This window comes from Dama dama, chromosome 23 (assembly GCF_033118175.1).
Source record: "Dama dama isolate Ldn47 chromosome 23, ASM3311817v1, whole genome shotgun sequence".
Classification (NCBI taxonomy): Eukaryota; Metazoa; Chordata; class Mammalia; order Artiodactyla; family Cervidae; genus Dama; species Dama dama.
In genome coordinates this window covers 43707960-43722297 of record NC_083703.1, presented here as the reverse complement: position 1 = coordinate 43722297, position 14338 = coordinate 43707960, and the positions used below count along the sequence as shown (strand labels likewise).

Here is a 14338-nt window from a genome sequence, read left to right as displayed (position 1 = left end):
TGACAAGGACCCCCTGCCCCACCAGCTCTCTGAGTTGTCTTCAGCTCCTGTCTCCCCAACTCACTAAATCCACCCACATCAGCCAACTTGCTGGCCTTTAAATGTTCCATGAATATTCTTCCTTCCTGGAGTAAGTGTTTACTATTCCAGAGAAATGCAGGGAGCCACTATCTTTATTTTCAAGGCTGTTTGTAAAAGCAAGCCTGTTTGAAAAGGTATGTGAGGTGAAGGGGATTTGGTGTCTCTGCCTAAAAGATGTACAGAGGAAACGGGAGAGATTGTGCAGAATTATCTCAACAGACACTTACCCATTTCTAACAGCTAAATTCTCCTGATATCATTCACAGTCTCATTCTCCACAAGACTCAAGACATTTCTCATTTCACTTATTGACATTTATTGATATAACAATTTCTTACTAAAGAATGGTCAATAAAGTTTTCCTGAATGACCAATGAATAAACTCAAAATATGTAAGGATTCATCAATATGCTGAGCATGGGCAGACAAACAAGAAATTACATAAATGGGTAAGATGTGCTGCTTACTATACAGGAAGAAAAATATAATATTGGATTTTTTAACTCATATTTTTAGCTCACCAGGATACTTAGGCTATGTTTCAAGAGAAGTATACAACCTGTAGATTGAAGTTTATTTATCTTTGTAAGTAAACAAACGCACATATTTGTCTAAGAAAATCACAAGGTAAACGCATCAAAGGTAACTGTTATCCAATGGGTAAACACAGCTGATCATCATTGCCCATCCTGTCCCTTCTCTATCTAAATATTCTGTCATACATATGTATTATTTCAATCATCAGGAAGAAAGAGTATTCTTACTTTGAAGTCTATGCTGTTTCATAAACTGTTTATTTTTAAAAGGAAAGGCATGGTTTCAGAAGTTCAGACACTTGATTTAAACTTCTCCTTCAGGCACAAAAATTTTCTTCACCACTCTAGAAGTAACAAGTTATGGAAGAACCACAGTGAGAGCTGAGAGTCAATATTCTTCAGAGAATGGATACTCAGGGTAACTGACACCACTGGAAGACAAAGAGATGGATTCATTTATGAAACCTGACATCATTATAACACCATCTTAATTAATATATTCCCCTGACATAAATAGAATTAACAATTAAACATGTTCACTGGTCACTGAAAGAATAATCGGCTGCAGGCATTGTGCCCTTTGTGTTTCCTGGCTCCCTGGGCTCTGAGAGGAGGTACACCAGGCACAAGGTTAAGGGGAACAAACTAGTGAATTCATTCACCTCAATGTCAACTGTGGGAGTTTTACTGATGGGCTGTCCTGGGCCCCAATCACATTTCTGTTGATCAAGGATGGAGCTCTGGAGGAAATCTGGTTTGAGGTCTGCAGGAAGTATCTGGCTGACTCCTACACTAGAAATCAAGACTGTCTTCCAAGAATTAAGCTTTTTAAAAGCTTAGTTTCCCTGCTCACCTGCCTGTGACAAAAAAAAAACAAAAAACTGTGTATGTGAAACAGTCACTTACATAAGAAATTCATAGTATCTTATATTTCTGTTGAGGCCATCAATTGCTTTCATGTCATCCGGACTCAATTCAAAGTCAAACACCTGGAAGGAAGGAACAATCACATTAATCTCTCCCAGAAGGAGCTGACCTCCCCCTGGGGACTGGAGGACTTTCCAGCTGGATGGAGACAAGAAGAGGGGGCAGGAAAGCCATGTGTGTCCTCAGCTTACAGGAGAACAACCTGGGCACCTCTGCTGAGTTCTCACCTCTCCTTCCTACACCCTCTCCTTCTCTGTCCACCTCACAAACATTACAGTGCATCAGTCCCTTATCTTTCTGAGTGAATCACTTGTGACAGAAAACAAACTAAAACCTGCTTTTTCCAAACACACTGCTTTAGACACTCCTGATTTGATACTGAACCTGAGCTAACATTAGACTGTTTGCCTCTCCCCAACACGCCCTAAGGGTGACAGCATTCAGCTGAAGCAGTGTGGGAAGGAAATGCCCCCTTGCAATCCTGTTCAGGAATATGTTATGAAACTTGCTCATTATCTATGAGTAAATCTAAGGAAACCTATACATCAATGCCTTAGTGGAGGAGATCCCAGTGTTGGGAAAATGTCCTGGAGAAGGAAATGACAACCCACTCCAGCATTCTTGCCTGGAGAATCGCATGGACAGAGGAGCCTGGCAGGCTACAGCCCATGGGGTCACAAAGAGTCAGACACAACTAAAGCAACTAATGCTTTAGTGTAAACAGTTATGAATGAAAAGTGTTTAAAACATTAAAGAACAATAAATTATTAAAAATTCACATCACAGTCAAGAAAAAAAAAAAGCTCAACTTTCTAAAGAAATACATTTTCCAGAGTGATTCAGTGTGACATGAACATGACTTAAACACAGATTCCTTTGTGGAAATCAGTAAAGTGATACTAAATTTTAAGTAAAAGAACAGCTAGTCAAGAGCAGTCAAGACATCCTTAAAAACAAATGTACCATTCTGAGAAAGAACATTTATTTTCCATTTTAAAAACACAGAACAGAAAACTGAATAGTTAAATAGAAGAGAAGGGCCACAAATATACTTATGGACACTTGTTATATGACAGAGTTGATGATGAAAATCTATTAAATATATTTCAACAAACATATAGGCAATCATTTTTATATCACATTAGAAAATCAGTTTCAGGTGTATTTTTGAATCAAATTTGAATGGAAACAGAAAAACAAATTTTCCAAGGGCCCATGCACCTGACTCTTGACATGGGCTGACCTGTAACTTGCAGTGAGACTGAAATTTGCAAGCTGTGGTGACTTAGTTCTGAGCTGAGATAATGACATGGATTTTTTCCCACTCCCTGGCTTGAAATCACAGCGCTATCCTGAGATGAAAATCAAGTTAGTTGACCACAGTCTAGCCAAATATATATAAAAAACTGCATGGAAAGCTGTGCAGGCTCCTCTAAGAAGAGTCATATCCTCCTGCTACAGAAGAACTGCCAAACTGCTCTGCACTGAACTGCAAATGCATTAGGGAGCCCAGCCAAGAGGACAACAGTTGAGCTGAGTGCAGGTGGAAACTCAAACCACAGAATCAAGAGATGCATAACTGATCTCTGCATTAAATCTTAAAACTGGGGAGAGTTTTCTATACACTTATGCCTAAGGGTAGAGTAATGGTCTCTTACACAGAAAACAAATGAGAGACATCATGCAAAAGTGGACAAAGTCTTGAAGAGGAACTTCACAAAGACAGAAACTCAAGAAGGTTAAATATATGAAGATGAAACCTTATTAGTATTCAGGAAAATGCAAAACAAAACCACGATGGTTTGGAGATGAAAGATTGCTGCCATAATTTTCATGCCCCAAAATTCACATATGGATGGTGTTAGAAATGGAGCCATTCATGGGTGATTAGGTCATGATGATGGAGCCTTAGTGAATGAGATTTCAACAATATCACAGTCATCTAAGAAACTTGGGAGAACTCTGTTGCCCCTCAACCATGTTAAGATACAAGGAGAACCTTATGACCTAGAGGAGGGGCCATCACATGACCATACAGGCACCCTGACCTCAGACCTCCAGTTTCAGAAATGTGAGAAACAAATTTTCATTGTTTCTAAGACACCAAATCTGTGGCTTTTTGTTAAAAAAAAAAAAAAAAGTCCAAAAGGCTTAAAATAATCACATAATGCAATTTCATCCATTGAGAACAAAGGTAAGAAGACATCATTTGTACAAGGTGATAGGATAAATTGCAGACCTAGCACTGGAACTAAAATCTCCATTTTCTGTCCAAATGTATTTTCTTGGGCTCCAAAATCACTATAGATTGTGACTGCAGCCATGAAATTAAAAGACCTTTGCTCCTTCTAAGAAAAGCTATGACAAACCTAGACAGCATATTAAAAAACAGAGACATTACTTTACCGACAAAAGTCTGTAGTCAAAGCTGTGCTTTTCCCAGTAGCCATGTATGGATGTGAGAGGTACACCGTAAAGAAAGCTGAGCACCAAAGAAATGATGCTTTTGAACTGTGGCGTCGAAGAAGACTCTTGAGAGTCCCTTGGACTGCAAGGAGATCAAACCAGTCAATTTTAAAGGAAACCAGTCCTGAATATTCATTGGAAGGACTGATGCTGAAGGTGAAGCTCCAATACTTTGGCAACCTGATGCAAAGAACTGACTCATTGGAAAAGACCCTGATGCTGCAAAAGATAGAAGGCAGGAGGAATAGGGTAAGATAGAGGATGAGATGATTGGATGGCATCACCAGCTTGATGGACATGACTTTGAGCAAGCTCAAGGAGTTGATGATGGACAGGGAAGCCTGGTGTGCTGCAGTCCATGGGGTCGAAAAGAGTCAGACAAGACTGAATGACTGAACAGAACTGAACCTTCTCCAGCCAAGCCATCTCTCCTGTTGCCTCAGTAGAAGGAGAAAACCATCAGGAATATACATAAGGCATTCATGCACAGAGAAGAACAGATAATTCATCTTGTCTCAAGGAAAGTCTTGAGAGACAGACAAAGAATGACCCTCATGAAGGATATTCCTTAGGACCCCTCTGCCAACAGCCCCACTCATCACCTTTATGTTTTCTTTGATCCGCTTCTTGTTGTAACTCTTGGCCAGAACCACAACCCCACGTTGTATCTGGTAGCGAAGGGCAACCAGCGCAGGAGTTTGCTTGTGCTTTTTGGCAATGGCACAGAGAACTGGGTCCTCCAAGAGAACGGGGTGGTTCGTATTCACCCTGGAAGAAAATTCAGAAATGCTGAGATGCTGAGACTAAGTACTCACTTCGTGAGTAGTTTTTCCAAACAGATCAAGTAGGTACGCTCTACACCAGTGTTTCTCAAAGTGTGGTCCATGGACCAGCATGATCAACATCACCTGGGATTTTGTTAGAAATACAAATTTCATGGCTTAGCTGAAGAGAAACTGAATCAGCATCTCAACTGGATCACCTCCCATTCTGTGTTTACAAAGCTCTGCAGGTGATTCGGATGCATTATTGACCTGAAACCAGGATTGCTAAAGTTGTGGGGTTTTTCTTTAATTCTTAGAGGTTGTTTTTCTTCTATAATCAAGGGCATGAACAGAGAAACAGAAGGGAAAGACCAGGGATTTTTTTTAATTTCACTTTCCTAAGGTATTGATAAAAAGTAAGTAGTCTCAAAATCAGAGACATTTATTCCCTCATTACTCTTCTTTAGATATTTACAAAAATGGTTAAAGTTTAGTTTTTTCTATCATAATAGACCTGAGAATTGTATATTATTATCCCAATTTTAGGCATAAGGTAAATGAGACTTGGAATTTCTATTTTTAGAAATATGTTATTAGTTAATAACTACATAAATCATGATATAAGCTTGTGTCTCTGGTTCTAGCTAGGAGATTATATATACATTTTAATGAAAACATTTGTTAATGATGAGTCTACAAGCTAATACAATGCGTGAAAAATGGCTGGGTGATGGGAAGTTAGAAGAAAATATTCCATCCATCCCCTCTCTCCCCTCTGCTTATGAGAATTATCTGAGTACTGTATTTTAAAATATCTCATCAAAAATTGAATTTTAGGGAAACTCCCACTTGTCTTCAATAGGATTCAGTACCATCCTTTTATTCGTTGGGATCCCAGAGCACCGAAGGCAACAAGAACAATATCATGTGACTTGCAGAAATCCAACAGTTTGCTCTGATTGAGATAAGGGTGACATTCCACCTGTAGAATGTCAACAGAGAAGAGTGTCAGATTATTTGGAAAGGTAATATTAATATGACAGAGAAAGATTAAAAAGTTTTAAGTGCCTACAGGAAAGATAAACTGTGGAAAATTTTGAAAGAGATGGGAACACCAGACCACCAGACCTGCCTCTTGAGAAACCTGTATGCAGGTTAGGAAGCAACAGTTAGAACTGGACATGGAACAACAGACTGGTTTCAAATAGGAAAAGGAGAACGTCAAGGCTGTATATTGTCACCCTGCTTATTTAACTTACATGCAGAGTACATCATGAGAAATGCTGGGCTGGAGGAAGCACAAGCTGGAATAAAGCTTGCCGGGAGAAATATCAATAACCTCAGCTATGCAGATGACACCACCCTTATGGCAGAAAGTGAGGAAGAACTTAAGAGCCTCTTGATGAAAGTGAAAGAAGGAGAGTGAAAAAGTTGGCTTAAAACTCAACATTCAGAAAACTAAGATCATGGCATCTGGTCCCATCACTTCACGGCAAATAGATGGGGAAACAGAGGAAACAGTGGCTGACTTTATCTTGGGGGACTCCAAAACAACTGCAGATGGTGATTACAGCCATAAAATTAAAAGATGCTTACTCCTTGGAAGGAAAGTTATAACCAACCTAGACAGCATATTAAAAAGTGGAGACATTACTTTTTCAACAGAGGTTGTCTAGTCAAGGCTATGGTCTTTCCAGTGGTCATGTATGGATGTGAGAGTTGGACTATAAAGAAAATTGAGCACCAAAGAACTGATGCTTTTGAACTGTGGTGTTGGAGAAGACTCTTGAGAGTCCCTTGGACTGCAAAGAGATCCAACCAGTCCATTCTAAAGGAGATCAGTCCTGGGTGTTCATTGGAAGGACTGATGTTGAAGCTGAAACTCCAATACTTTGGCCACCCAAAGTCAGCAAAGAGCTGCTCATTTGAAAAGACCCTGTTGCTGGGAAAGATTGAGGGCAGGAGGAGAAAGGGACAACAGAGGATGAGATGATTGGATGGCATCACTGACTCAATGGACATGGGTTTGGGTGGACTCCGGGAGTTGGTGATGGACAGGGAGGCTTGGCGTGCTGCTGTTCATGGGGTCACAAAGAGTTGAACATGACTGAGTGACTGAACTGAACTGAAAGGAAAGATTGCAATATTAAATGTAAACTGGAAATATTAACATCTAGAGAGAAATAGAGAAAAGTGTGTTTATACAGTTAATTTTATGACAAACCATAGATGGGAGAACCAGTCCAAGACTGAGTGATCAAAAGGGATACTCTATATTTGAATAGATATTCCCAGGTAAATGTTTTATCTTCTGTTAGCGTCTTCACGAGCCTTTAACTTCACCCTGTAACATGGATGACTTTCATCATCACCAGCACATTTTTCTGTTCTGTGCTCCCTGTTGAGACTCATAAATGCTGAGACAACAAGACTAAGGATTCAGCCATCAGAACCCCACACAAACCCTTATCACCCATCTCAGCTGATTTGTTAATTTATTAATTTACTTTTCATTCTATGTTTTCATTGCTTCCTTCCTGTACACAGTTCATTTCAGGGGACTTTCCCATCCAATCTTGTCATCCTTTAATCTCAGGGAAACACCTCCTACCTCTAGTTCTAGGTTCTACCTACAATTCATCAGGATGCCCTCCCCCACCTTTTCCATCCAGACTACATAGAGATACTATTTTGGGTTCTATTCACACCATCCAGATAGAGATTCTGTTCTCTAGAGTCCTCTGTCCACAAAGGTTGGATGAACAGGAGGGGAGGATAGACAGATGTTTGGCTCCAGTGCTAGAAGGAGGGCCTGAAGAGCAGGAGGGACAGGAGCTGAGTTGCTCACCTGGTTGCAGACGGGCTTGTACTTGAGCCCTGGCTTGTTCAGGATCTTCTCCAGCTGCTTGTGGTTGAAGTTGGACACCCCGATGGACTTGGTCAACCCTGCGTCCTTACACTTCTCCAGGGCCTGGGGAAGAAGGGGTGGTGAGCAGTCACTTGGAACGGGCAATAGAACAAAAATACATGCTGAAAAAAATCAATAAACATGGTCATGTTCAAGAATTAACATTGAGCATCAAGAGGAAAAAACAGAAGAAAGTCAACATGTAAATTGAAGAATTACCATTTCCTCCATAAAAAAAAAACTGAAGAAGACATATCACATGGAAAGAAAAACGCATTGTCTTCATTGTCCAAAATTCTCCATTTCATTCCTCTATGTAAACATTTCAGCAATGGTTTCTTCCCCACAACCCCAGCATCCCAGCCCTTAGATTCATGAACTGCTGAGTCAGATGGTCCACAGCCCATTCTCACAGGTAGAAGAAATGAAGGAGGTTCCCCCTCTCCTGGCTCCTCCACTGGTTCTCTCCTCCCTGGACTCACCTCCCATGTGTGACAGAGATCCACCGAGTCAACTATCAGTTTTCCATTTTCATCTTTTGGAAAAAATTTCTCCCCTGGCTGGAACAGAAGCAAGAATATTAGGGATGTGACCAAATAATTTCTCCACAATTAGCCAGGCTGCAAGGCACCAGGAATTAAATCTCCACAAGGTAGGTTTACAACTTTCTACATACTAATATTTGTAAGGTGATTTGTGTATGGAGTTGTAAGAAATTTCTATAAGAGGGAGGCTTATTTTACTGTCTTACACTTATTATGTGTTACAAAAAATACAATTTTTCTATGTCCTAAAACGGACTTCCAGTGACTTCTGTGAATTTTGTCTGTTTCCTGTACTTGCCTCTCTTGAAATGTCTCTGGTCTGAGAATGGCAGTAAGTTCCATGCCATAATTTCCAGAATAAAATTTGCAAGCTACATCTGGGCTAGATATCAGATTTCCTTTTCCCTTCGAGCATCAGATGCCCTAGAGCAGGCATGTAAACCAGCAAGGCTCTCGTTAGGTTTATATGGAATGTGGAAGATCCAGACATGCTCTCAAATATTCAAGACCCAGAGCCTTGAAATGCCCCCAAAATTATATATGCCACCAATGGAAAATGTTCAATAAAAATATAGTAATGCCATGGTAAGGGATAGAAAAAGAAGACATTTCTGAAGAGTCCTGCAAATCCTCAAATTTCTCTGTGTCTGAGACTTGCAGCCTACATTGTCCACTTAGTTATTTTGCATTAGATGGCTTGAGTTGATGTTCTGTAACTTGAGATCAAAATTTCTAAGTAAACCATTCTTTCTTTTTAATTTCTTTTTTAATTGGAGCATAATTTCTTTACAGAATTTTGTTGCTTTCTGTCAAACATCAACATGAATCAGCCATAGGTAAACATATATCTCCTCCCTTTTCAACCTCCTTCCCATCTCCCTCCAAATCCCACCCCTCTAGGTTGATACAGTGCCCCTATTTGAGTTCTAAGTAAACATTCTTAATGACTAAGTGTGGTCTACAAATCTCTTTGTAAAGTCAGGCAGGATTGTAGACTATGTCTCCCAATTCCCTATAAAGGTACAAGGTTTAGATTCACCCAAGAGGGAACACCACCAAATCTGCTCAATTTAAAAGGATGAAAGACAAGATAAACTCATCATGTTCAATGTAAGGCAGTGTCATGCTCACCACGGCTGCACCAAACTCTTGGTTCATGAAATCCCCAGACACTCAGGAGTCATAACCAAGACTGTGTGCAGAACTCACCTATTTCTACTTCCTCAAGTTTTTCAGGCAGAGACTCTCAGATTATTAACTCCTTTGTCTGGGAGGCATGTAACAGATTCAAAGAAACTCGGTAAATAGATGACCACAAATGATTATTTGGGGGATTCTACTCTAGTGAAGAGCTGACTCATTGGAAAAGACCCTGATGCTGGGGGATGGGGGGGTTGGGGGCAGGAGGAGAAGGGGACCACAGAGGATGAGATGGCTGGATGGCATCACCAACTCGATGGGCATGAGCTTGAGTAGCCTCCGTGAGTTGGTGATGGACAGGGAGGCCTGGCGTGCTGCGATTCATGGAGTCACAAAGAGTCGGACACGACTGAGCGACTGAATTGAACTGAACTCTAGCATAATCATCCCTTCAATCTACCAAGAAAAATCTTAATTCAACCATCCATGCAAGTTGACACACATTCTAACACAAGATATAATATTGATGTAATCACACAGATTTCCAACCTTCATAGCCAGTGGAAAATGAATAATATAGAGATCGACATAGTCCAGTTGAAGATTTTTCAGTGACTTTTCCAAGGCTGGTCTGACCAGCTCTGGCCGAAGAAAGGTGCACCAAAGCTGAAAATATTAAAGAATAGAAATTTTATTAATAATAATTTATGAAATTTTCTTTTGATCTTCCCTTGTGGCTTGTCGGATATTACTTCCTTTACCAATGATGGTAATGTGCCAACTCTTAACCACTGAACACCAAGGATTTCTAATACCTTAAGAACATACCAAAAATCATAGTTCACCAATCAACTCTTCACCAAACAAATGATACTATTATGTATTAGTCACCTGGGCACACTCAGTAGCCCATATATTCACACACACAACACACAATACCTTTGAAGTGTAGAATATGTCTTCTCTCTTCACAGTGCCATCTGCAATCTTGCTTCGAATGGCCTGGCCAACCTGCTCCTCATTTTGATACAAATGAGCACTGTCAACATGGCGGAACCCAACCTCTATAGCGAATTTGGTGACTTCCAGAGCTTCACTCTTAGGAACCTACATGAGCAACAAGGCAGAATTTGAACATCCACATGATTAAGAGATTGTTAGCACAAGCTTTGATTTTCCAAAGATTCAACTTTTCTTCATGTCTTTGATTAGATCTGTATGTGTGGTGCTGAACCCTGGACAGTTTCCCTGAACATTCTTGGTCAGATTTTAAATACACACAGTAACCCTCACATCCCTAATGATCTGTGGTCAATCACAGGCATCAGAGGACCTGAAGCCCACCTCCAGTTTCAGTGGACCCAAAGGACTCAGCATAAAGTTGTAGTCATGAATATTATTTGTACTATAAGATTCTTGCAGTAAAATCAACAAAGGTATACGGTATATGGTAAAGACATTAAACTACAGGAGATAGTGTGAGACAGGGAGCCTGGCCTGTTGCAATCCATAGGATCACAAAGAGTCAGACATGACTTAGTGATTGAACAACAACAATAACAAAAAGCATTAAGAAGCAAGGTGAAAGCTTCTAAGACCACTGTTTACCAGTGAAGCTATGTGGAATACACCAAATGTAAACTGTATCTATTCAAGGTATACAAAGTTAAGTTCTCATATAAGGATCCATTGTTGATGATCACCAAAAACAAGCCAGTTAGCAGATCACTCATTTCACTTACCTTACTTTATGGAGTTTGTAAGAAAACTTAAGATCTAGTCTCTACAAAATCTCAGGGTATCAACCATTATTTATAACTATAGTCACGGTTCTGTGCATCAGGTCACCAACTTATTCATCTTATCACTGAAAGTATAGACTGTTGACAAACATCTTTCCATTTTTCACAGATTTGTCTTCAGCTTCTGGTCTCCATTTCTCTACTCTCTGTTTCTATAAGTTCCACTATTTTAGATTCCACCTATAAAGAGACTTCCTTGGTAGCTCAGACGGTAAAGCATCTGCCCACAATAAGGGAGACCCAGGTTTGATCCCTGGGTCAAGAAGATCTCCTGGAGAAGGAAACGGCAACCCACTCCAGTGTTCTTGCCTAGAAAATCCCATGGACAGAGGAGTCTTGTAGGCTACAATCCATGGGGTAGCAAAGAGTCGGACACGACTGAGCGACTTCACTTTCACTTTTCACAAAAACATCAAGTAGTATTTGTCCTTTTATTTCTGGCTTACTTCACTTAGTTAAAGTTCTCCCAGTTCACCTGTGTGGTTTCAAATGGCAGGATTAACTTTTTTTAATGCTGAATAATATTCCATAATTTTTCATGTGTCAGAATCTTTTCTACTTCAAGGAGATAGATAATTGGTGTAACCACCCTCTGTTGGGTGCAGTCCAGTCTTTCTGAAACACTTGGGCATTCAGGGATGTACTGAGGAAAGGACCAGTGAGCTTCAGTACTAGCCTGGACACTTTACTCCCCACACCCTACTTTGCACTACAAAATCCTGTCTTCTCTTTCCAAAATGCCTCTGAATATTTCCTTCTGTTCTCCAAATGATAAAAGTGAGATGCAAAGTTTCAGGATCAGACCTTGTCACAACCACATTCTCTAAAGACAAGATGGACAGTAAACTTTCTGGCTTCAGGTCTAGGTACTTGTCTGCTAGTCCCTTTTCTGTCCAAGCACTGAAAACTACACTTTAATAAAAAGACATTACAACACCCAAGAATACATTACACAACCTTGCCTGTAAGATGGTAGTTTATCCCCTCAAATAACACTATATTTTCCATTAGAAGAAGTTTCCAAGGAGCAACCAAAGTACAAGGCAAAACTTAGCTGGAGTGTCTTGCCTGGCACCTACCAGGCACCCCACAGTAGAAAAGCAGTTCTCTCCACTCTTTCCTATTCACCTCATCCTTAGGACCTTCCACCTCAAATACTTCTCTGGGTCACATCTTTTTTGAAGCAGATAAGAGTTCTGAAACTAATGAATTACAAAGAGAACCCCAGCCATTGCAATCGCCCTCAAAGCAAAGCAGTTGACAGTCAGTGATCTTGACAGCCGAATCTCACCTCTTCTACCAAGCTGGGAAAGAGACAGAAACTGGGGCAGGGGGCAGGGGGAACCAGAGTAATCTGCAGGTGAGCTCAGCCTCAGACCCTGATGCAGAGTGAAAACTGGATGCTCTCTCCCCTTTCACAGGGCATGGTTCTAGCCTGGTTAGTGGCTAGAGAAGCTAGCCAGGAGCCCAGTGCTTGACAATCCAAGTCCCTTCCACTCATGTTACATCCACTACTATTTATATCTCAACCTCAAACCACCTCTGTTACCTCTTTTCTTTCAGCAGTGCCAAATCCCAGGACAGGAATGAAGTGGCCATCATTAAGCTTCACTCTCTGGCCTTTGGGATCCATTGCCTGTTTCACCTCTGAATAAGCAGACTGATCTTTTCTTCTGCCTCCAAGGTTATAAATAACAGGAAGTTAACGCCCCACCTGACTGTCCAATGTTAGCAGGTACATTGGAGGAGGAGAGGATTAAACCAATGCCCATAGAATAGGAAGAGAATTGAAGCCAGTTACATTGGTAGTTTTTTTTTTTTAATCAGAATAACTTCAGTTATGTAATGGTGAAATGTGCCAAACAATTATTGCCCAAATATTACACAGAAACCTCCACATACCAGTCATTTTACTTTTCTAATTGTGAAGCCCACTTTTGATCAAACATCAATTGAAACAACTATTTCATAGTACAGAATGGCACACTAATCACACAATTAAAAAGTGTTGATTATTAAGCATTTTCCAAAATCTCTTAATAGAGAATCAAAATGTGAAACAAACCAAATTTGCCTTTTTAAATTTTCCAGCAGCAAAATTATTTTGCTTTAAACACCTATGGTGGTAGAGGTATAGTCAGTAAGTCATGTCCAACTCTTTTACAACCCCAGGGACTATACCCCACCAGGCTCCACAGTTCATGGAATTACTGGGCTAGAATATTGGAGTCGGTTGCCATTTCCTACACCACAGTATCTTCCTGATCCAGGGATCCAACTCAAGTCTCTTGTGTCACTTACATTGGCAGGTGAATTCTTACCACTGGGCCACTGGAGAAACCCTTATAGACTTGACTAGGGTGAAATTCTGAAAAGGATACCAAAACCAGACATGTTGGCAAAATGTTTCTTGGCATTAATCATTAATAATTTTAGATATCACATGCAGGTTCAAACAGACTCTTGAGTGTTTATACCTTGTACTGAGTTGCATAACGTTTTAGAGTACTCTTATTATGTAATCATTATATATTTTACATATTTTATTATCATGCTAAACATGCTAACAAGAAAAACCTATAAACAACTGAAATTACAACAAACTTGGGAAGAGTAAGGGAAATCATGATGCACTGGTACAAGCAGATATTGTGAAGGGAAATTCAATTTAACACATAGAGTGATGTCAGCAAAATAGTGAGCTTGGAGGAATGAAGTCTCCCTTGAAAAGGGAAGTATGGAGAGAAAGCAACTGAAAAATGTTGTAGGAGTTCTGGGAAATAGTAAAAAAAAAAAAAATCTATAGCAACAAAGTGTACACACAACGAGGGAAGATTCAAAAGACTGGAAGGACATTTCTGTATGTTTTTATTCAGACTCACCTCTCCCCTAACTTGAGTGGAGCCATCTTGATCTGTAAAGTATGGCAGCTCAGCACCCTGCTGCCTCCCTCAAAGCAGACTCATCGCAGAAATCCTTGTGTGCAATATTCTCCCCTACTTGGAGCTTGCCTGGAAACTGGTGTCCATTTCACTTAACTCTGAGTTTGAACTGAAGGGCAGCTGGAGTGGCTCATTACACCTGCAGGGGGGACTAGATAAATATGGGGCCAGGACCAGGGAGTAAGGGTGGAAACAAACACAAGACCATGTAAAACCCTGATAGAACA

The 14338-nt window shown here is 40.3% G+C and overlaps 1 protein-coding gene across 1 annotated transcript; it reads right to left on the bottom strand.

Moving 5' to 3' along the window:
• Positions 1-998: 998 nt before the first annotated feature.
• On the bottom strand, positions 999-12802 carry LOC133044370 (prostaglandin F synthase 1-like). The gene is made up of 9 exons (XM_061125764.1): positions 12719-12802; positions 10307-10474; positions 9917-10033; positions 8165-8242; positions 7623-7745; positions 5647-5756; positions 4613-4778; positions 1524-1606; positions 999-1048 (listed from the first exon to the last, which is right to left on the bottom strand). Exons 1-9 carry the CDS (start codon positions 12800-12802, stop codon positions 1006-1008), a joined length of 972 nt encoding a protein of 323 aa, XP_060981747.1. The 3' UTR covers positions 999-1005.
• Between the last annotated feature and the right edge of the window lie 1536 nt (positions 12803-14338).

Excerpts from the sequence above, each read along its gene's own strand:
- LOC133044370 (XM_061125764.1), bottom strand. The coding sequence starts at position 12,802 with ATGGATCCCAAAGGCCAGAGAGTGAAGCTTAATGATGGCCACTTCATT. Across the intron at positions 10,475-12,718 it reads GCACTGCTGAAAGAAAAGAG|GTTCCTAAGAGTGAAGCTCT; the intron begins GTAACAGAGGTG and ends TTGCTCATGTAG. Across the intron at positions 4,779-5,646 it reads TCCCAACGAATAAAAGGATG|GGTGAATACGAACCACCCCG; the intron begins GTACTGAATCCT and ends ATTTTCTTCCAG.